General features: G+C 39.3%; 1 protein-coding gene across 1 annotated transcript in view; it reads right to left on the bottom strand.

Moving 5' to 3' along the window:
* The window catches only part of kmt2bb (lysine (K)-specific methyltransferase 2Bb), a 38,741-nt gene that overhangs the window by 5,470 nt on the left and 9,885 nt on the right, over window positions 1–23,386 (bottom strand). Inside the window, exons 4-34 of the mRNA XM_053647839.1 lie at window positions 23,014–23,225; window positions 21,642–21,746; window positions 21,372–21,528; window positions 20,411–20,606; window positions 20,133–20,197; window positions 19,546–19,800; window positions 18,699–18,805; window positions 17,581–17,691; window positions 16,576–16,689; window positions 15,585–15,731; window positions 15,243–15,335; window positions 14,909–15,026; window positions 13,817–13,930; window positions 11,914–12,125; window positions 11,713–11,814; window positions 11,416–11,526; window positions 11,088–11,164; window positions 10,596–10,813; window positions 10,350–10,453; window positions 10,045–10,182; window positions 8,844–9,002; window positions 8,629–8,746; window positions 8,436–8,514; window positions 7,337–7,497; window positions 7,096–7,248; window positions 3,926–6,959; window positions 3,084–3,179; window positions 2,816–2,925; window positions 2,135–2,272; window positions 1,160–1,412; window positions 884–991 (exon numbers count right to left, since the gene is read on the bottom strand). Coding sequence (XP_053503814.1) covers window positions 884–991; window positions 1,160–1,412; window positions 2,135–2,272; window positions 2,816–2,925; window positions 3,084–3,179; window positions 3,926–6,959; window positions 7,096–7,248; window positions 7,337–7,497; window positions 8,436–8,514; window positions 8,629–8,746; window positions 8,844–9,002; window positions 10,045–10,182; window positions 10,350–10,453; window positions 10,596–10,813; window positions 11,088–11,164; window positions 11,416–11,526; window positions 11,713–11,814; window positions 11,914–12,125; window positions 13,817–13,930; window positions 14,909–15,026; window positions 15,243–15,335; window positions 15,585–15,731; window positions 16,576–16,689; window positions 17,581–17,691; window positions 18,699–18,805; window positions 19,546–19,800; window positions 20,133–20,197; window positions 20,411–20,606; window positions 21,372–21,528; window positions 21,642–21,746; window positions 23,014–23,225 — 7,165 coding nt within the window. The remainder of the gene's footprint in view (window positions 1–883; window positions 992–1,159; window positions 1,413–2,134; window positions 2,273–2,815; window positions 2,926–3,083; window positions 3,180–3,925; window positions 6,960–7,095; window positions 7,249–7,336; window positions 7,498–8,435; window positions 8,515–8,628; window positions 8,747–8,843; window positions 9,003–10,044; window positions 10,183–10,349; window positions 10,454–10,595; window positions 10,814–11,087; window positions 11,165–11,415; window positions 11,527–11,712; window positions 11,815–11,913; window positions 12,126–13,816; window positions 13,931–14,908; window positions 15,027–15,242; window positions 15,336–15,584; window positions 15,732–16,575; window positions 16,690–17,580; window positions 17,692–18,698; window positions 18,806–19,545; window positions 19,801–20,132; window positions 20,198–20,410; window positions 20,607–21,371; window positions 21,529–21,641; window positions 21,747–23,013; window positions 23,226–23,386) is intronic.

Here is a 23,386-nt window from a genome sequence, read left to right as displayed (position 1 = left end):
TGATTGGTCAGATGCTCTAATCTGTTGTGATTGGTCTACTGCGGTCAGCGTGTTTCAAAAAGAAAATGCCCACTACCATAAGGAGTTTCAGCTCAGTCTGTTCGCGAGCAGCCGTTGGCGGGGTTTTTTTGTTACAATCCTACATCTGGAATTACTAACGACTCGTTTCAATAGTTCAGAATCGGTTCCTTCTTTTGGGAGGCAATAACCCCGTTTGTCATGCATTTTGATTTTTGAAACTTTGCAGACTTTTTTTTTTTTTACATTCACAAACGGCTATAACACACTATATGACATGTTATATTAGAAAAACCATAATAGGTGCACTTTAATGATTTTTCGTCTCTGTCAGAGACTTCAGAAGTCAGCAATTAAGCATCTTTGAGCTAATACATGAAGATGTATTACTGTATTACTCTTGTTTATCTTCTGTAAATAATACTGCAGAAATTACCGGGGGAAAAAAGCACCAGAACATCCCAAGAACCACCTCCTGCCAACTGCGGCACTTTCCACTGGAGATTTTAACCCTAAGCAAATTTCTAATAGATTTATTTTCCCATGAGCCTAGATGTTTTTGGAATCACATTATTGAAATGCATTGGCTAATAACTAAAACATGACTTGAAATGGGGTTTCAGACACCCAGAACTCAATATAATAACCATAAACCTATATGGAAAATTATGCAATTAAAGCAACATCCCATGTAAACCTACTCCTATTTATATTTATACAACTTATATTAAACTATATAATGTAAAGTCATACTTGTACAAAAACTTCACTGATTTATTCATTTACTGAGATCTCTTCTCCCCCAAGACATTAACGGGGAAGAGGGGAATAAATGGGGAAAAAAATGTATCTGTTCTAATCAAACCTGCTGGATTTGAGAAGAATTTCATCCTCCTCTTCATCATAGAGATCAGTGTCAGGAAGCTGTCTGTGTTGGGAAGCCAGGAAGTTGAAAATGTCGAAGGTAGATTTCCTGTGAGGTTAGATGCAGTGGCAGATGATGAATACACAGAACAATAGATCACTTTTGAGGTGCGAGATATCATGCTTGAGCCAAACATACAGATTTAGTCATTTCTCCCATACAGCCTAACCACCTCAAGAAAGACATCAAGAAAGATGATCAAACAGGTGAACTCACCTCAGGTAGACCTCAGAGCGAGCACAGCCACTGGGGTTAATGGGCAAGTCATCTTCCTGACTAGGCTGCTTATGGAACCGGAAAGTGTGACCATGGCAGCTCTTAGCCCCCTGAAGCTGTTCAACAAGGTAAACCACGGCATCATGGAGCAAACCCATCATACGAGCTCCATTCATCCCAGTTAAGGAAAGCGGTCTAAGCTTGGCAACAGCACGAGCCTCCTGCACCCCATCAATCACAGCCCTCCAGGCCACTGCATGCATTCAGGGGGAAATGAGACAGGAAGAGTGTTTTTAATTAGAATCAATGCTGAAAATACAAAACATATGGTTTGACAGGGCATTATTATTATTGTTATTATTATTATTGAGTGAAAGGATTTATTTGTGTGCTATCGAAAAGAAACACTAAAGTTTTTAGCGATTTCGTATTTATTTATATTTTATAATTCAAGCACTATTTAAGCACCACTAGGGGAAAAATGGCTATTTTCAAGGTTTTCCAGTACTTACATTTCAAAAAGCTAAATTCAAGCACCTTGTACGAACCCTGTGTTAGTGAGTCACAGGTTGAGATAGTTATTGCTAGCAAGGAATATGTAACCAAATATTAACTGCTATTTACTTTAAGACCATCAGTTCCAACACTTTTGCTCACCTGAAAATGATGGGGGCTGCCACCAAAGGTGGCATGTTCTAAGTTGTTTAACACATCTTAGATGTATAGATGAGGAAATAAAAGCTGAAATTCTGATCTAAAAATGTCTGCAGTGTATAGCAAACACAAAGAATTGCCTTTGCCGTTCCAATACTTTCAGAGGGAACTGTACATGATGTGATTTTGTTAATCTTTTATGATATTAAAAAAAAAAAAAAAAAAAAAAAGTCAAGGCAACACACTTAAATTTTCATTTATAGTATCAAAGGGAAAATATCAGAGAAACAGAATTAAAGGTCACAGAAGGCCATATTTTACCTTCAATGTTGTCTGCCTCCACACTAAAACCGTCATCACTAGTGATTTCAAAGCGTAGGTGTGGCTGATCTCCTCTGGGAGCGTGCTTCTCTTCACTTTCTGGAGGAGGCATCTCATCCTCTGAACCCGACAGCATCCCTAATAACAGGATATCCAGGCCAGAAAAATATAAGGGAAGTATTCAGTATGCATTAATGCATGCAAATATTAGGAATCACTTCTGCTTTTGTATAGAATTACATTTATGACAAATTACAATTTTTTTTTGCAATTTGTTTTGTTTTTACAGAGCACAAGACAGACATACACTTGCAACTAATTGATTATGCATCAATTTAATATTAGCCAACTACAGATATTCGACACCCGATGTGAAAAATACAAATGTGTATACATGTATCTAAAACATCATGTGACATCAATGTCTTGGGAAAAACAACAGTATTACGCTACAAGATGCTTGTTTCATCTGAAAGACTACCTTCTACATGTGCCCTACAATGCAGCAAATCTTAACTACCTGCTATCTGATAATTGCCAGATACGTTGAAATACACATAGCTACTATTAATAGAGACAAAAGAGTTTATTGACAGGCCTACATTTTTGGCATCCACAGGTGTTCTGTGCCAGTAGACACTCAAAATTCCCTACCAAAGTGTACAAAACACTGATATATACCTGAGTATTTGTTCCAGTCAGAGAGTGAACTGCACCATGTGGTGTCCAAGGCCTGTGGTTTACTACTGTCACCACCTCGGGACATGGCGAAATGATCCCAGAGCCCTGGCCTTCAAATAAACAACAATAAAAAGAAGGGGAAAATTATCATCTCAAAACCATAATCAAATGTCAAAGATCATTCAACATAATAAACATGCAACATAAGCACAATGAAATAAAATGACCCAATCTTACTCGGGCTGCAATTTTGAAAATGATTGCTTACCTTGCGCTTTCAGAATCACTACTGTGCTCCTCACTGATTTTATCCAGGTCAAGGATCCCTTTGACAGTTGGAGTTTTAATGCGAACTCCCCCACACCTACCACATAGTGGAGACAAAGCAAAACTTATAAATGATCAATGCATCACAGAATGAGACAATATGTATGGAAAGAAAGACAAACGTGATTGTTAAGTCACGGCACAAAAATAATATAATAATATTCTTAGGAGCTGCTTCGAATCATCATGATAATCCCATGACAGTAATTCATAGTGAGTGTTTTGTCAGGGATGGTGGCTTGTAATTGGCAGGAAACATCAGCTCAGGTGTCAAACATTCTCATGCTCCAACTGTAGGCATGAAACAAGTTAGACCACGGAGGGACAGACAAGAGCCAGCACTCGACCAAGGAACAGAAAGGGAGTTAGAGCATGAGAGAGTAAATAAATGGGAGCCAGAGTCAACATTCTGTCCTGGAACAATACTAGTGAGATCCTGAGTGTTTGATGTGAAATTCATTCCTGTAAATTACCTTGTATGGGGTTTTACCGAATAAGTTTAGACAAGAAGCATTTTAAGAGGAGTGCAAGCCATGGTATTAGCTTTAATTTAGTTCTGCATTATTTCAAGATGCAAACGTACTTGAGTGAACTCAACATTGCCTAAAAAGTGAATCCAAAACAGATTACAAACTGGGTGTATTTGTAGATGCTGGGTTTATGCATTAAAAACTGAGAACAGCAACTGATCAGAATAACATCCCAGAACTCTTCCTGGAATTTATGAATAAAATAAATAAATAAATAAATAAATAAATAAATAAATAAAGTCATCTTTCATACCTGGCAGCAGCTGAATTTAATTTGCGTTGCTCTTCTGGGCCACTGGAATGTTCTGGCTCTAAAAAGTCAGACTTTGATTTTTTGGTGGCAATGCGATCAGAGAGAGAGGACACCCTTTTCATTCGAACCTGCTTTGGTCGAGAAAATACTGAGCTTGGGGTAGGCGGTGGAGAATTTGTGGACTCTGGTTCAACGAGGAGGCCTGCTGGAAGAACGATGGAACTTGGCGATTGGGCTCCGCCACCAGCAGTGTTACAAGGCGAAGAAGGACTAGCCTTTCGACTGGGGTCATAATAGCTGGCCATAGCTTGGTTAATAATAGCTTGAGCGCTCTCAGCATGATTGTCTGCTGGCTTGCCAGATGACACGGGTACAGTAGTTGACTTGGTTTTCCGAGGTGTCGAGGGTTCCTTCTTTTTCCGTGGTTTCTTTACGCCAGGTATAGAGCCATCAGCAGATTCTTTTGCATTTCGGTTAGTTTTCTGGGCTTCCAATGGTGCTGCTGTTCCTTTGCTATTAGAAGTGAGAAGCTGCGTGATGGTATTGGAGTTCTGAATCACAGGTGTGACCATTCTGGGGACTTGGGCTGTGATGGCTGCTCCAGCAACTGCAGGCAAGTTGCCCGCAGCTGCCAGAGTAGCAGAGAGAGCGTTGCTTTGTAAAAGGCTGGCAATCTGTGTAACGCAGTTGTAGGAAGGTGAGGTGGGACTGGGTAGCTGGAAAGTGTTGCTTTCAGGATTTTTTACAAAAATTTGGCCAAGACGATTAACAAGTAAAACATGAGGGGTTGGATCCACATTTGGTCCACCCACCTCCTTCACAGTGAGAATTGCATGACCTGGTAATGCTTGAGTCACTGTTTGTTGAGGCTCCAACGTTGGTCTTGGGGTTGAAAAGTTTATGGAAATTGTACGTCCTGGGGCAGCATCCCTTTGCATAGGCATAGAGCTATAGCCATTAACAACAACAGAGCATGGGGCAGGTTGAATAATGGAGGACATTGGACGGCACTGAATAGATGTTGGGGAGTTTACAGACGGGACTATACTGACTGTTGCTGAGCACACGGGTTGTGTATAAGTGGGGTACACGGGGGACGGCACTGCTCTAAGTGATGCAAGGGCTACACCAGTGCTTGATTGCACATGAAACACTGAATCAGGCTGAGTAGGCAAATCAGCAGAAATCACTCCCCTTGGGACTGATTGTTGGCCTATGTCTGAAGGAGATAGCAGTTTGTTACGAAAACTCTCCATTGGTGGCAGGATTGTCTTGTTTTCAGGGGTGTGGACAGAATGTAAAGTAATATTTGAAGATAATGATGAATTAGCAAATGACATGAAAGTAGGCTGCAAACATGGAGCAGAATGAACTGTAGCACTGCCGGTTTCTGTAGACGACGTAGAAGTCAGTTCTGGCAGCACTTGATCTTGGTTTCCATTTTCTGGTTTTGTGAAGGATGCTTCTGTTGAATCCTCTGGCAAGTTATTTGGGCAAATCATAGAACCATCAATGGAGGAAACAAAGTGGCCACTGTTATGATCCAAGTAGATTTCTTTTGACTCAGTGGATTCTTGTGTGTCTATTTGAGGTTCTTCCTTAACTGGAACTAACTCAGTAAAACAGGTGTTAGGTGAGGGAGGATCACATCTGTCCAGCATTATAGGTAACCCCAGATCAGTAGGTAAACCGTATCCTTCGATGTCTTCATTGAAAGTGGAAAACGTTGTATCTGCGTCCTTTGGCACAACAAAATTTGTGGAAGTCTCCTGCTGGGGCACCACAGGACTTGACTGAAATGTCTGACCAATAAAGTCAGTGTTCTGATATGTATCTGGGAAGCCTGAGTTTGTGTAACCCCTGGTCTCTTGAGGAATCTCAGAATGTGTTGGACTACTTGAACTTTGATCAACAGTACTAACTAAGGATAGAGAGCCAAACGGTTTGGATGGTGGTTGAAGCTGACTGCTACGACTTGGAAGTTCCACACATAGGCCATTACTATTCCACTGTTTATGATGTTGACCATCAAGAGCCTGAGATGGTTTCTGAACTTGACTTGGGTTCTTCAGATTTTGGGTATTACTGCTTGTTACACTTGCATCACTCTCATTTCCATCATCTACACCATCAAGTTGTGAAATTGATTTTATAGAGCCAGAAGGGGGTGTCTTTGAGGCTTCTCTTGGGATTTTGCAAGCTACTATAGTGCGTGAAAAATCAAAATAGTTTCCCATGTCATCATCAGATGAACTATTACCCCAGTCCTCTGTAGCATGAGGTAATCTTCGGGCAGACACCTCTGCATCTGGACCCCAAAACTCATCTTGATCCTCTTCGCCTTCAACAACAATCTGTTCACTACAGTTCATAGCCACTCCCTCATTTAGTACTGTTGCTTCAATTTCAAGCTCAGTTTTGAGTTCTGACACCACAGTTAAGTCCGTGTCCAACTGAAAGGGGGGATAGGGGAATTCCTTATCAGTGACTAGATGGCCACCCCTCTGTGGATCTACTGTGTCTCGTAAAGGTGAGGTTCCATTTTCTGCAGGCAGTTCTTGTGGTGATGCCATGAAATTGTGTGGAAGTTCTGCAGAGTCCAACTGATTAAGGTCAAAAGGCAACCTTGGTCTTGTTGAAAGGTGGGTAGGTGAAGAAAGGGATCGGTTAGAGGGAGGGGTGCTGCCAGTACCACCATGCCACATGGGCTCTGGAAACAGTCCTGAGGTAGAATGGGGTGCCAACATTCCGGCACCCCGGGCAGAGGAAGCGCTTCGACTGACAGGGCGGGCTGACGAGGAGGTCAACAAGTTTTCAGTAGCACCAAGCGGGAAAATTGGGGAGGTAGGCTGGGTGGTTTTAGAGTGATGGGAACCCCCAGATCGAAGATTAATTGAGCTAGTCGGAGATCCCAAGGATGGGCAAGAGTTGAGTCCACGAATGCCAGTGTTCTGAGGTGTATGTCGCCGTAGTCTGCGGGTGTCATCAAGATCACTAATAGTCAAAATGTGGTGGGACTTAGAAGGGGCTGCTCCTGAAAAATAAAAAACAACTAGCTTGTTTTTTTTTAAGACAAACAAACAGGACATCAATTAGGCATGGCTGTAACATGACTAACCATTCATTAATTACAAGTAATTCCAAGCTAAATATAAGCAAACCTAGGTTACCTGGAGATGGTAGTGGTCTAGATAGTCCTCCAGCTGGTCTTCTGTTCAGTGGGTAGGCTGAATTTTTGGGTCGACTACCAGAGTCCGGCTTAGCAAAGGGAGATGCTAAACATGGATTTGCTGGTGTCACATCTCCCTCCGTAGTCTCAGATTCTAATAAAGAAATAGATTTTTTTCAGAATAAATGTAAAGCCACATTAATAGATCATAAAAACCTGCGCTCATGTATTTTAAAACATACCTGATTGTGGACATGGACTGTGGGCAATTGTGCGATTTTCTCCCTGGTCAGCCAGTTCTTCTACTGGATTCTCCTGAACTGGTGGTCGTACCTCCATGACCCGGCATGTGTACTTGCAGCGGCGACGTGGGTTTTGTGTGCTCCAGTACCACCGAGAACATCTGATAAAATATTACACACATACATTAATGTACATGTAGAACTAAAGCTACATATTAAGTGAATTACAGAGTCAGCATTAAGCAGTAATTAGTTCCAAACCACTGCAACACTAACAGTTAAAAAGTAAGCTACACAACAAACTTTTAGAGTCAGTATAAATGTCTGCACCATTAAGATCAAAAGTCAATGTAAACTGCAAACAGAATTACACTAGAGGAATAACACTAGTGTAATTCTGGACTTCCTGTCCAGAAAATAACACCACAGAAGCTTGAGACCAATGGCGATAGTATTAGGAACCGCTGACGTATTACAACTATCGCGATGGCAATCAAGTTGGATGATTTAAATGTCTGTGGGGGAAATAGCTCTAAAACGAACAAAAATTCTGTTGTGTTTTGTATTAAGCATGTCCTTTTTTTTTTTTTTTTTGCCTATTTCAGAGTCCTAAACAAACTTGGATAGTTTTCTGCCTTTGGAGGGGAGCACAAAAACCTCTGTGTCTGACGCATCTTTAGCTTTCCCTTGTCCATGCTTGCCAAAAAGATAAAGCCGTGAATGTCTTCACTTGCAAAACATGAACGGCTTAAATGAAAAAAATGAAACGTGCTGTTTATCAGGGCTACATTGCTATCCAAGAAATTCAGTATCTCCTCTGCTGTTCACCACAACGCACATGGACATGTAGTTTACATAATTTTATTTCAAATGTTATAATATGCTTAGTTACAAATAATAACTCAATTGGGTTATTTACAGTCCTGACTTCAGTTTTGCAAGCATTCCTGCCTAATTAATTAATTATTTTTTAAAAAAAACAAACAAAAAAAACCCCTAAATGCTAATGTTAATTAATTGTTAATTAATTGCAGAGACAGCTCAGATACTTTCATACGAGTTCAAATGACCAACAGTGAAAGTCAAAAAAAGTACTCACTCATAACCCACTGGAAAAAGTCTTCCTTGACTAGCTGATAATTCATTCAGCTTCCCAAGTTTTCTGACTTGAAGAGAACCTAAACATTAGAAAAAAAACAATATAAATGCACAAAACAGTTGACAACAACAACCACAACAAAAACAATCACCATATCAAGTTAACACTTTCCCATTGGCCTCGAGATGCTTACCAATCATCATATTAATATATTCTGGTTCTAATCCTGTCAAAAACTTCCTGCGAAGACTGATCCCCTCAAAGTCCACGTAGACCCTACGAAGAACTTCAAACCCTTGTCCGGTAATAATCTGGAAGGCCAAGAAGTGAGAGCATATTCAAACCCACTTATACTGTAAATGCATGAGAAAGCCCAAGGAAAGAAATCATGTTTAATGCAAACGGTACTTTTCCACTGATGAGATCACGGTGCTTGTAGCAGAAGACTTTCTTGTCATCCTGGAAGACGCAGTTGCGAGAACGGGCACACATGAAGTGGTAGTTGCTTTGGCAGGAGGTAAGGCAGCACCCCACTGTTGCCCCAGTCTGGTTACATCGTTCACAGCGCTGTGGAAAATTTTGACGCGTGAGAAATAAGCAAAGAATTCTACAACAGGTTATTTTATATATAATAATAACAACAACAACAGTTTATTTCATTATCATTATATGCATTATTATTGCATTTATTCCTAGCTTTACTTTTTGTTTCCCTCCATCACACAAACTGGGAGCATTAGGGCTAACACTCATTAACAAACCTGGATACTGGTTTACACAATATAATTCTTAGCTTAATGTAAGCTAACTAGCATCTAAACCTGGGTAATGTTTTTAAATGCGCACTAGTTAACCTTATTAGCTACATTTACTAGAGTTTTATGGAATATAATAGTTAAACTAATCCTAGCTAATTTGAGAATATAATCTGTCAACTGTCGTAATTAAATACTAATTAGCCTAATGTCAGCTAGTCTGCTAGGAACCTCGTTTACTGGTTTACAGAAGCCTTACGACGGGTTGATAATAAGGAGTTCGCTAGGTGCTTGGTTTTAATTTCATGATATATTACTTGGCCATTACAAATGAGCTAGCTTATTTGCAACTTGGCTAGCTACTAAAGTCTGAAAGGTACCATTAGCTAAGCTAACTACTTTACACAGTGCTCTGTATAGGTATGTAGGAGCTAATGCTGCTAAATGTGAATGTTTTTTTTTGGTATTTGAGCATGCAGACAGCTGAACTGTGTAGCCAGTGCTATTTTAAACTGCCAATAGACAATCCTATGCAGACATATTAAAAAGCAACAAGGGGTTCAGTAGGTAATAAATCAAAAGAGTCTGAATTAATTAAAAAATAATAATAATTAAGAACAGAGATACACATGGTATTTATGTATCTGAAATTGTGGAAGACCTGCTTCTTTATTTCCTCATCTTACTTTCAGTAGTTATCGTTCTTAACCAAATCAAAGCCTGTTTTGTCTGGTTTTTGTTGCTATTTTTTTTAATCCCACGTAGTAGACATTTTAAACTAACTACACTTTGGAATATGGCTCATATCATCCGACAGATCGAATGATCACACACGCAACTCTGATACGCCATACCATAAGGCGACCTCTAGCAACTGCATTATGCACATGCATCAGGCAGCCGTTATCCTCCTCGAACACCTCAGCTGACCACATGGAGCAGTTGACATGAGCCCACTCATTTTGTCCGAGATAGAGCAGACGGCCTGCATCCTGCGGAGGTTGAGAAAACAAAATGCAAATTCTTTTTATACACTGCTCATGAGACTGGTGGTGGGGTTTCATTTTCATATCTACTGGATTATTAAAATGAGGGGAGATGTACGGAGCAAAACAGGTTGACAAGGAGCTGTTTTTGAGTGTGACCATGTCTTGCTTACACTGGGCTTTGCATCGCCATACTTCTGACACAAGACACATTGCCGCTCATCCTCCTTTGACCAGCCGGTGTCCATATCTTCTCTGGAGGGCCGTGCTTTTTTCCCTGCAAGATTCATCAGAGACAGAATTAATTATAGAATTCAGGTTCTGATGATGTTCTTCGTTGATTTTCGATCAATGTATTATGAATCATTTTAAAATACCTCACAAAGAAAATTTAAAATAATAATAAAAAATATTATTACCAGTCAGTCTGAGTCTCATGCTCAAGTCTCTATACTGGCCACTGACAGGCCTGCGAGACAGAGGGGTACAGATATTTGCTCCATCTTCCCCTTTGACCTCAATAAGACCTCCTGCTTGCTTGGTGGTGTTCGCTGTCCTGCTCTTCTCCTCTCGTTCCCGCCATTGGGCAAACACATGCTCATCTGTTGGTGGTATTACAGCATTCGAGAGCATTCCACTAGAAAATAAGAGAACAAAAGGTTTTGAAAGTGGTGTGAATAAAACACGAGCCCAGAGCTCTTCTACAATTCCGCCTGATTCCCAAGTCCTCCTCCACACCCTCACACGCATGGTTCTACACTCATACCAAATATCTAGGTCAAACATGTGTTTAAATGTTTTAATAATGAAATAGTTCAAAAAACAAACAAAAAAAAATAGTGTTTTATTCTTATCAAACTGAGTGATGAAAGAATGGACTGAAATAAAACAAAGGTGTATAAAACACTCACGCTGGTAGATGTTTGGAGCGGGGATCCCACACTTTAGGATCCTGACTGTTGAACCAGCTGAAAACCTCTTCCATAAGCTGAACAAGAAAAAAAAAAAATGATAGTAAAAAATTAAGCTATCATTTAAAGACAGTGCTTTACTGTTAATAGTTAGATGAAATCCACTTCTGGTGGAAACAAAGACCACCGAGATACCACCACATAACCTGTCAAACCTTTTTTTTGTGTTTTATTAAACACCGAGTACATGCAGGAGGATGAATTATTTTGGAGATGGTAATATCACACCTTATAAACAGCTGGAAATAGAGTAAGGACTGAGTCTGACCTTCAGGTAGTAAGAGCGAGCCAGAGCAGTTGGCTTTTGGTCTTCTGGTAAAGTTTCCTCTTCCTCTAACCTTTTGCGAATCACTCTCACTATATCCTCATGGAAAGATTTCTGCAAAGTGACGAACAGGAATTTTATCAACTACCTCAACACAATGCATGCTTTCAGTGAATTATTGTACTGAAAATAGGATACATGTGAAATTAAATATTCCCTTCTGTTTTCACGTACGCATGTAACTTACGGATGTATTTTTAAAAATATGCGAAAGGAGGTGAAATTTGACCAGTTACTCACCAGCGTTGTATATAGACCTTTGTCAAATTTTTTTCCTACAGCACGCAAATCACACACAGGAAGAACATCATCTCCATCACCAATCTCATCCAGAGTTGTACACTAGAAGAGCAAGCAGGAGATGAGATGAATGAGCAAATTTATAATACTTACACGCGGGTATTAAGAGGAATCTGTTCGAAAGGGCAACGTGAGACGCACCTCGCAGCATGTGACCAGGTGCTGAGTGAGAGTAGAGCTCAGCAGGCAGGCGAGCACCTTCTCCACCCCGGCTCTGAGCTCCAGCAGCAGGAGCTCCCTCCATCCTCCTCCCTCCTCCCTCTCCTGAACTATACCGGCCTGCGCTCGAGTGCAGGGCTGGCACGAGTACACAACACTCTCTGGCAAACTCGACAGGATCTCATACAGGTCATCTGGAAGGACAATGGAGCACAGAAGTCAAGCATGAGATCATCTCTGCTTGAGTAAAACATGTTTCATGATCATTAACTGTAGAACATTCTCAGAAGTAAAATTTCCCTCTAGAGAAAAGGGTGAAATATCTAGTAGTTCCTAATGAAGAACACACTCTGTATAACAGCTGTGGAGCCGGACCAAGTTAGACAAAATTTTGACCACAGGAACGTGTGGTCAAAAGAGATATAGATGTTTATTATACTGTTTGCTTCACTATCAATTTGTGGATAATCTAAGTACAGTGGTAGCTGAAAGTTTGTGAACCCTTTAGAGTGCATAAGTATAACCTAAAACATCATCAGATTTTGTCATAAACTTCGACAAAGATTTCCAAATGAGAAAAATATTATACTTGGTCATTTATTGAGGAAAATGATCCAATATTACATATCTGTTAGTGGCAAATGTATGTGAACCTCTAGGATTAGCAGTTTAGGTGAAATTTGAAGGTGAAATTAGTCAGGTGATTTCAATCAATGGGATGACCACCAGGTGTGAGTGAGTGCCCTGTTTTATTTAAAGAACAGGTATCTATCAGAGTCTGATCTTCACAACACATGTTTGTGGAAGTGTATCATGGCATGAACGAATAAGATTTCTGAGGACCTCAGAAAAAGAGTTGTTGAAGCTCATCAGGCTGGAAAAGGCTACAAAACCATCTCTAAAGAGTTTGGACTCCACCAAGCCACGGTCGCAGCTTGTGTACAAATGGAGGAAAGTTAAGACCATTGTTACCCTCCCCAGGAGCGGTCTACCAACAAAGATCACTCCAAAAGCAAGACATGTAATAGTCTACGAGGTCATAAAGGAGCCTGGGTAACCTTTAAGCAACTAAAGGCCTCTCTCACATTGGCTAATGTTAATATTCATGAGTCTACCATCAGGAGAACACTGAACAACTGTGGTGTGCATGGCAGGGTTGCAAGGAGAAAACCACTGCTCTCTAAAATGAACACTGCTGCCCTTCTACAGTTTGCTAAAAATCACCTGGACAAGCCAGAAGGCTATTGGGAAAATGTTTTAAGACAGATGACCAAAATAAAACTTTTCGGTTTAAACAAGAAGTGTTATGTTTGGAATGAGCTAAAATTCCTCCAAGCCGATGTACAGGACTGATCAACAGTTACCGGAAATGTTCAGTTGCAGTTATTGCTACACAAGGGGGGGGGTGTCACACCAGAGACTGAAATCAAAGGTTCACATACTTTTGCCACTCACAGATATGTAATATTGGATCATTTTCCTAACATAATATAAATAAATAACCAAGTATAATATTTTTGTCTCATTTGTTTAACTGGGTTTTCTTTATCTACTTTAAGGACTTGTGTGAAATTCTGATAATGTATCAGGTCATATTTATGCAGAAATATAGAAAATTTCACAAAAAGAACACAAACTTTCAAGCACCACTGTAAGTTCTAATTATTAATTAATATTCTTGTGATTAACTGTCACACACACAAGAAAAGGAAGGAACATAAAATAATAATTGGTGGACTATCGGGTGTCTCAGAGACTCAGTTTGGGAAGCACCGATCATAATTACATGACTGTAACTGGTAACAATTCTGCAGCTCTATTACATGACAGGATATGAGATGACTCAGAGTTTTTCTACATGACGTGGCTATCAGGTCAGACGCACCAGTCAATCCCTCACACTTGGCATGGACCCAGTGGTTACATATCGAGCACTGCATCATCTGGCTCTCATAGTCATTGTCCTCATAGCACTTGAAGCACATTGTGCAGTAGTTACCTAGAAGAGCAAGTAAGAAAGCAATCACACATCAGGAATCAGCAGATATTTGCCTTGCCTTGTCTTGCCTTTACCAGCAATGAGGAAAGATTTGATGGTGAAGCTTTGTCATCATACATTCTTCATTTAAAACAATGACCAGTTCATGCTCTAGATTACTTGTGTATCATAAAAAGGGTGAACAAATTCATAAACTGAAAAAATAAATGATCAAAGCAGCAACATTTCTTACTGTTTACACCACTTACTAGGCTTGTGACACTGCGTGCAATTTACCATCGTCTTATCATGTCCCCTAACTATCATCGAGTGACGACTGATGTACACCCATGGTTTTAGAGGGGTATAAGCTGCTGTAATGCTGACTTGAGGGGGAAAAAGAAAGGGATGTAGCCAGAAATGTGCACATGTTATGTCATTACAGCAAAAAAAAAAAGGAAAAAGAAAAACAGGAAGCTGGTTAGAAATCAGCCATAGCTACTAGATGCCAGGCATTATCGTTTAGTCATAACCCGTTAACAAGGTCAGTAATGCTTGCATAACTGAAGGCGGGACAATAAATAATCCTACCAAGTTTTCAGCTGTAACTTGGCTCATTATAAAATTGAAGTAAATTATATAAACTGTGTGTATATATCCACTGGCAGGCAGATTAACATATACTTGGCTAAAGTACAGATATGTAATAGTAGTGCTCCTGAGTGTTTGCTTGTCATGCAGTTAAGTGCAAATGGTTTATGAATAAAGGGAAATATGATTTATGCAAAATCTAGTTGAAAATCTGTTTTATTTTAAATATTCTCCCAGCAGGTTTTGCCATGACCCCACCATTCCTGGGCCAGTATCTATAAAGCTTCTGCTCTAAAAACTGATCTTTCTATTATCTACTTAATAATAAAAACAATGGCACTATGCAATACATTTAGCACATTGTTATGGCTGTAAAGTAATTAACTGCAATATGTTTAGGGCTCTCACCCTGATCATGCAGCCGAGCGCAGTCAGGACAGAAGCCCTTATCGTGGTTCCACTCGGTGTCCCAGCTCTTCCCTGGAGTCACGCCACAGCTCTTACACCTGATGCACGTCATACACACCTGTGGAAACACACGAAGAGTATGAACTATGACGAACTTAGTAAATGAATCTAGGGCTACAACAATTAATCAACGAATAATCAATAATTAAAATAATCGACAACTAATTTCATTATGGAAGATTTCTGAATTATGAGAGCTCAATGCTATGTTAAGCGGCCTGTAAATTAACACCATTGATGCCAGTACAGGAAAAAAACCCCAGTGTTTACTCACCCATGGCTTCTTGCGTTTGTTGGGTTTTGGATAGTTCGGCCCTAGACAGGCAGGATGATAGCAGTTCTGGCATCGTTCACACTCAAGCAGAGGCTATGTAAGAGAAAGTATACATAAGCTAAGGTTTTTGTCTTTGTTTTTTTTTTTAAGAAAAAGAATACACACACTATTATCAAATTCAAGAACATGCAGAAAGAAAATGAGCACAGTCCAAAAAAAGTGCAACAAAAATGTTTCTCATTAGATTTCACTTTCAATATAAAACTGATGGTAAAATGTCCTTGGATTACACAACATTTCTTAATTATTTATTATTTTTTTTAAAGTGAAAGTCCAACCAACTTTGGAATGTCTGTTCTTGCGACCACACACACGGCAGAACCTGCAGCGGCGACAGCACCAGTTCTCCTTGTTCTCGTCCCCTGGCCGCTCTGACGGCTCCAAGCAGAAGTGATGAAAGGGTTCGCAACACACTTGACAGAACAACATCTGGAGTAGATAAACAGTGGCAAGAAAAAAAAAAAAGGTTTAACCACCAGGACAGCTAAAACGACCTTGGTGTCATTGCCAATATTTTAATTTCCAAAAACATTCATATTTAATATAACAACAACTTTAAATTATGTCTGAAGTACACAATGAACACACACACAAACACACACAGAGACAGAAAGAGTGTTCTATACATTTCTAGAAATTATATAAATAACATTATCTACAGATTGAAACTTTTTTAAAAACACACAAATGTGTGCAACTGAGGATTATCAGTGGGTATATTTAAAAAAAAAAAAAAAAAAAAAAAAAAAAAAAAAAAGTTTATACACCCCTGTTAAAATGGCAAGCTTTTTCCACCCTCAATGTGATACTATAACATAAAAATTAAGTGAAAACCAATCAGAAACATTATAGGGAAAAATAGGAAAAATAAAAAACTCAAAGTAACCAGGTTGCATAAGTGTTTACCCCCTTTCATAAATGTGTTCAGAATGAACCAATCACATTCAATCCCATGTTCAAAAGTAATTATCATACAGCTGCCTGCAGCGGTGTAATAAAATCAAATGGTGCTTCAACATAATATTAGTTTAGGGGTGTGCACACTTACGCAACTCAGTTATTGTAAGTTTTTTATGCATCTTTTTTTGCATATAAATGTTTCTGATTTTTCACTTCTTTTGTATACTTCACACTTACATATTAAAAGGTGAGAAAAGATCCGACATGATTTCTCTCAACGTGATTCTTTTACTTCATGAAAACCTGCCGTTTTAACAGGGGTGCGTTAACATCCAGGGGTGTGTTAACATCCATTGTATATCTCAGTCCATACCTCATGTTGTCCTTTGCTGGCACACAGGAGGCACACAGATGGAGGCATGAGAGGCACAGAGGTGAGGATGCTCAAACCACCGGTCGACCACACACTCTGCAAGCTGCAGTCCTCCTGTACAGGAAAACACAGACAGGTGGACAACATATTTAACAATCTGGAAGGTTCCCAAAGGTACAGGCCTGAAAAAACACACCACATTAAATTTAGACGTACACAACAGAAAAGAAAATAGTACAATAAGAATGTGTAAGATAAGCTTTCAGATATTAAAGGAGACGATAAATTTACTAGTGGAAAAAGATGAAACAGCGTAACTTTCTACATTCTTTCCTTTCGCTTTCCATGCTCGCCATTGTTTATTTCTTGTTTATTTTTCTTCAATCAGTAATTAAACTAACTAGATTACTATGATTATTCAATGGTTTTTAGAGAACATATTTAATAGTTCTTCCTATATAAGGAAATAGAAATTGCATTCATTCATTACATAACAGTGGAGTGATTTTATTCAGGCTTTTTTTTTTTTTGGCAGATTCCTAATATAAACACTTTTACTAACAGCTACAAAATTTGTAGTTTAATGCAGGTACTGTGTTCAGTTTAGACGAAGTGTACCATCTCGTGGTTTAATTACAGAATTACAATTACACAAACAAAGCTGTCTAGCTACACAGTGTTTCAGTTAAATATACTAAACCCAAGTATATTCAATAACAATGAAATATTGACAGTTACACAATAGCTCAAGTATCATTCATTCATCTTCATTAACTGCTTTACCCTGGTTAGGGTTATGGTGGATCTGGAGCCTGAATGGGACTCCAGGTCATCACAGGGTACAGCTGATGCATATTTTAGAATAATTACCTGCTTACCTTTTGATTGCTATCTATGCTGGCTCAAATTTAGCCTTTTTACAAAAGGCTAAGACACTTTTGTGAGATACTGTATACAAAAATGTCAAATACATAACTAGCATGTGCTAATGTTTTCCCATCCTACCTTAAAGTCGACACAGATCTTGTATGTGGGCTCAGACGGTTCGTTTACTCTCTCGGCGAAACCGTTAGCCAGCGCTGCCAGGACACTGGGTGGCGTTTGCTCCTGAGGACTCTAGGAAACCAGAAGAGTTATACAAAAGTGACCCCTTGATGTGTATCATTTTCAATCAACATGCATCCTCCTGGACATGACACCGAAATAAAGAGGCTAGTAAAGAGGTTACTGAACAATAAACAATATAGTACAGCAAAGATCATGTAACTGAATGATGTGTAAAACAGGCCATGTCCGAGAACACACTGAGAATGAATCCCAGGTTTACAGGCACGGTCTGCTTGACCAACTCCATTGTTTTTATGGTAATATAATTGTGGACACCAAGCCCCTGATTTACTAAAACGTGCAAATTTCCTAACGCCTTCAAAAACGGTGTAAGCTGATGCACTTAGAAGGTCTATGGAAGATTGTGTCTTTGACAAACAAAACAGAATGCACTGTCTGGTTTATTTCTTTTGTGCACCTTGAAATTGGGGGCATTCCAACAAAAACGCAAAATACAAGGTGGTGGTTATGCAAATAGATCTGAAAATCTCTTCGGAAACAGCAACTGCGCATGCAAATTATTACGAAACGCATGTATTACATTTGTGGAAGTCCATTCCTGCTAATTGAAGACAACATGATAAAACTTTTTATATAACTATATCTTAATAATGAGTAGTTTTATCAAGATTTTGCCTTAGTTTCCTAAAATGATCAGAGTTTCTTCAAACAATGACATCTTCTCACATATTAGATAGGATTTTATAGGTATAGGTATATAGATAGGTCACAGCACGTTCTCGTCTCCAATAGCAACAGCATTTAAATGGATTTTGTTCAGACACACCTTATTCAGAACAACGCACCATTTTATGTTGAACAGTGTTCGATGTGTCTTTGCAGCCTTTGGCACTATGCTTAATGTGTGACTTTTTAGTTTCGGTTTGACTCACAAGTCTGAACTCGCTAAAGCTATCAAGAACAAATAGCACACAAATAAGAACACGGCAATCTGTGTTGGACTCAGACTTTTGCATCTTACTGTAGACTGAAGATTTCCAATGATGATTCGTTACCTTCTCAGGTTTCCGTCTGATGGGTGGAACTCTGTTAAATCCTGGTCTGCGATGTCGTACGCCCTCATCGAGGCCGTCACCAACAAAGTCGTCCAGTGACACAAAGTCTGAGTAATTCACACACACACCCCCACCCCACAAAAGTTCAGTTTTTTGACAATGCAAATTATTATTATTACTAGTAGTAGAAGTATTGCTATTGTTATTATTATTATTAGTGTTATTGTTATTATTAATAGTAATATTGCTATTAATAATAATAATAATAATAATAATAATAATAATAATGATTTACATAACACCTTACTCATACCCATGGTCACACTACAATTAACACATTACAATTAATAAAAAATAAATTAATTAATAAAATTTTTAAAATAATAAAAGAACACAGACGCACAGAAAAACCAATAATGAACAAAACGCAGAAAAACTGACAGGCCAAGTAGTCCTTCAAAAGCTGTTGCTGAGAATGAACCAAAGAGGAACAGCTGGACACCATGCCACTGCCAAGGCTCACACAGTACATTGCAGCGGATCTACAGAGCTGTACAAGCTCCAAAAACACAAGAACGGGTACATCGTGACACTGGGACTACTGAACCGAGAACACCAAACCGCAGAAACTGAGGGACGACCTTCCCTGCAATCGGCAAAAGCAGTGGACTCGCCAAAATTGATCATGTGATCAAACACATTAGACCACAACTGGCAACCAACGACCAAAGAATAAAACAACAACGAAAGAATCGCATAGTGTACTTTCAACATATAAACACACACGGACACAAAAATAGCTTCGAAAGGAAAGGAACGTTCTTCCTTCGTGCTTCCTTGTTTTTACCGTTGTTGCGTGGACCAGGCGCTCGTCTCCGGGCCGGTGATGTCGAGTATGAAGTCCTGTTCACGTCCGGGTCGAAGTCAGAGTCATAATCCAGGAGATCGCAGTAATAGCGCGGTTTAACGGTGCGCTTGGGTTGCTTCCGTAATGATGGGCTCTGACTGTCTCCTCCTACAGAAGCTGCCTCTGTCCCTTCACACTCCTCATTACTCGAGTGACCAGCACTGACGAGCGACGAGCGACGCCTCTTCATTTGCCCTACACACAGCACAGCGAGAGAAGGAAAGAAAAGAAAGAGAGAGATAGAGAGGGGATTTAATTATCGTGAGGATTTACTGTTCTCTAGTGACTTTTGGTTGAATTTACAGTCCCCAGAGCAACAAGACTTAATAGATAGCAAAGTTGAAATGCTTCCAAACCAGATTCAACCACAGAAAGAAAATCCAAGACCATGTAAATTCAAATTTAACACAGTCTAACACAAAGCTTTTCATTAATTAAATGGCATGTCAGACGAGTAAAAGACCCACAAACACTCTTGAGAATATGAACAAAATTACAAAGCTGTACAAAGGACAAAGATCGTTCACCTTTATACAGCTTGCCACATAGTCTCATGGCCTTCCTTTCTTCAACCTCATCACACCTCTTATACCTTTAAGACAGAAGCAGAGTGGTGAGAAGTTTAATAATGCAAAAACCTTTTCAATGTGCATTTGAAAAAATCCGATATCTGTATAGTTTAGTATTGCAGTATGATAGGACTAATCATATATGGGCTTTTCATAAACATCATGTATTTATTTATTGGTGCATATGAGAATATTAAACTAAATGAAGACTGCGGTTGACTGCACTATGCACTTACACACAGCACTGTCTTTTGGTGTTAGGGCCCCCAAACTTGGGCTTGTCCAGACAGTTAATGCACTTGCCACAGTCCTCTTCATGGAGGCAGCCTTTACACTGGCCACATCGACGTGCGTGTGCACGGGCTTTGCGAAACTTGGGCGTCCTCTGCTCTTGCATTATAGGGCTGTCTGGGTCAGAATGTGACTCCACATCTGTAAATGTAGCCCAGAACATAATTACTCATCAGGACAGAACAGACAGATTATAAAACTCTGCTGGAAAAAAAAAAACCCAACCCAACAGAAACCCTCATAGAAATTGTAATGGGTTTAATGGTTATAATGAGAATTGTATTGGTTTTAATGGAAACTCTCAATTTAAAAATAAATAGATTAGTTTTTAGAACTAATGAACTTTAGCTATTACAACACTGTTATAACAATGAACATGACTATTTGTCTCTCAGTAAATGAATCCTAATCAACAGCATTAACAGTAAGCTTAGCTAAAGCAGACCAACGTTAACACCTGCTTTTTATAGATTCTAGTGCGTTAAATCACAAGATCACCATTTACATTTTAATTCCCTGGGTTTTTGTGTTTACTATAGTGCCAAATTTTACTCATAGGTAGCATTTCAAACATTCGCTTACCGAATATGACTATGAAGCAGTTTTGAAAAAAGTTGAAGATTTATAAATTTAAGTTGAAGATTTATAAATTTAAAGGAAAATAGGTTTCTAATGTACAATGTGATAGAAAGCGCTCTCTCCTGCATAACAACAAAGCACAATAAAACTTCCCGAATGTCCTAAAATATTCATTTTTATCTAAATCTGATGAACAATTGTGATAAATAATTGTAAATTCAACATTGAGCACAATATTTGTGAATAAGCACATCGCTGGGCGATGTGGATTTGTTAAATATATGGTGAACTACCATCATTTATTTTTCATTTGGACTGTGCTGTTACCTTTAGCAGCAGGTGATGGTGAAATGCCTGATCTTTCATGCAGTGGAAGAGCACTGAGTCTGGGGATATCGTCCGGGACAATGGCACGAGGCTGCCCCAGAACCACAGCCGCTGCTCTGCAAACATGCTTGATGCGTGGACCTCCTCTGGCCGGCTCCTGACGGGAAAAAGCAAAGCCAAGCAGAGAAACGGGGACTTGGGGTTAAATGCTATAACTAGATATAACATCATCACAGCTTGAGTCACTGTTCATGAGGACTGCAGAATTACCTGCTCTGGAGAAGCAACAGTCTTGTCGGGACTGGAATCTTTAAGTTGAGTCATGGGTTTTCTGATCTGCCTCTTCCCAGCTGTGATTCGGCCTTCTGACAGGAGCTGTAAAGTCAAAGTGTAAGAGATATTTCAAATTATAATACAGGTACAAAGAGCACTGCAATGTTTGTACGTCAGTATTAGTCGTCAAAGTGTATTTGGACAGCATTTGTTTCACATTGAGAGCTGAGGTAATTCCATCCTTCACAGATGCTAAGCCATAAATTTTAAATATAATAAAGGCTTTAAATTGCTTCAGTTGTTTTATAGATTTTTATTTATTATCAGTAGTGTCTGGCATGGATGTTTTCCTGTCACCGCTGAGAAAATAACAGCACAAAGTCATGGTTTTGTTTGTTTTTTTTGTGGACGATTTTACATGCAGCCATCTTGCATTGTAAAATGTTTCGAATCACACAGTGTGCAAGTGTCTAATGGTGATGGTCCAGTGAATGTTTGAACACTTCCCATAATCATGAAAATCTCTTCGGGGTAAAATCATTTCTGCTGGTCAAATCACGTCACCGCCTTATTTTATTCACTGTTCAATGAACGAGCACAAACCCGGCTCTTATAAAAAACACAACTGGTTCTAAAGCCTCACTTTTTATTCTCATTTCTGATCATGTTTGTTTTCCTTTAAAAACATTAATGTGGTTATATCACCATGTGGGTCATAAATATCTGGTTAACCAGAGAAAAAAAAATCTGCTAGACACTTGCTTGTCATGTGTCAATGTGTGCATTCATAGACATCTTGATGACAGAGGAGGCATGAAAATACTTTATTACAGACCTCAGTCTGCGAAATGAACACCATCCACAATAAACAGTTTTTAAATAGCATAATTGTTCTCCTGAGTGGTGCGACAAAAACAAACAAACAAACAAAAACATTCAATCTATTGTTGGGAGAGTACGAGTTTGAATCCCATGTATGCCACAATCATCCATGGCTGGGAGTGGGAGGGATGGTGTTACTCTCTCCTCTGTCAATCAAAGTGACAGGAGTTAGTCATTTCTGTTTGTGAGCTCATGTATGCAAAAGAGGGCAGATAGAGAATTCCTTCTCTGCTAAATAGCACGAGCAGCACAACAAAAACATACAGTGGTCGACTTCCTGTGTCTCAAAGGAAGCACCTGCTAGACTTCACCCTCCCTGATGTATAACTCTCATGTAATGGGGAGAACTAGCTACTGGGTGGGAAGTGGCAATGACTGGAAAATATGGGAGACTAATAATGGGGTTAAAAAAAAACAAAAAACAGAATTACCTGTATCCACTAACATCTAGTGGTACACAAACTGGTTCAAAAGTGTTCATTCCTACCCCTGATGACTTGAGTTGTTTCTGCTGATCAATCTTGATGAGCTGAACCTTGGCCTTCTTGAGGAGGTTGAACATGCGCTTGTTGGCACCGGACAGGTGAGGACGCTGGATGACACTTCTCTCCTTTGACTCAATGACATCTTTGCTCTTTTGATCAAAGCCTCGATCTGACTTCTGATCTCTTGATTTAGCTTGAAACATATTCTCTATATCTAAAAAAAAAATATATATATATATATATGCTCTTTTTAATAAGTTATAAGTCAACAAGGCCTATAAGTTATTTACAAATGATTGCAGATTTGTTTGCATGAGATCTACGCTCATGCCGATGAAACTCGGATGACGTGCCATTGACTAAATAAACAACATT

The sequence above is a fragment of the Ictalurus furcatus genome, chromosome 17, assembly GCF_023375685.1.
Source record: "Ictalurus furcatus strain D&B chromosome 17, Billie_1.0, whole genome shotgun sequence".
In the NCBI taxonomy this organism is placed as follows: domain Eukaryota; kingdom Metazoa; phylum Chordata; class Actinopteri; order Siluriformes; family Ictaluridae; genus Ictalurus; species Ictalurus furcatus.
Note: the sequence above shows the minus strand (reverse complement) of the source record. Positions and strands in the feature narration are given on the sequence as shown.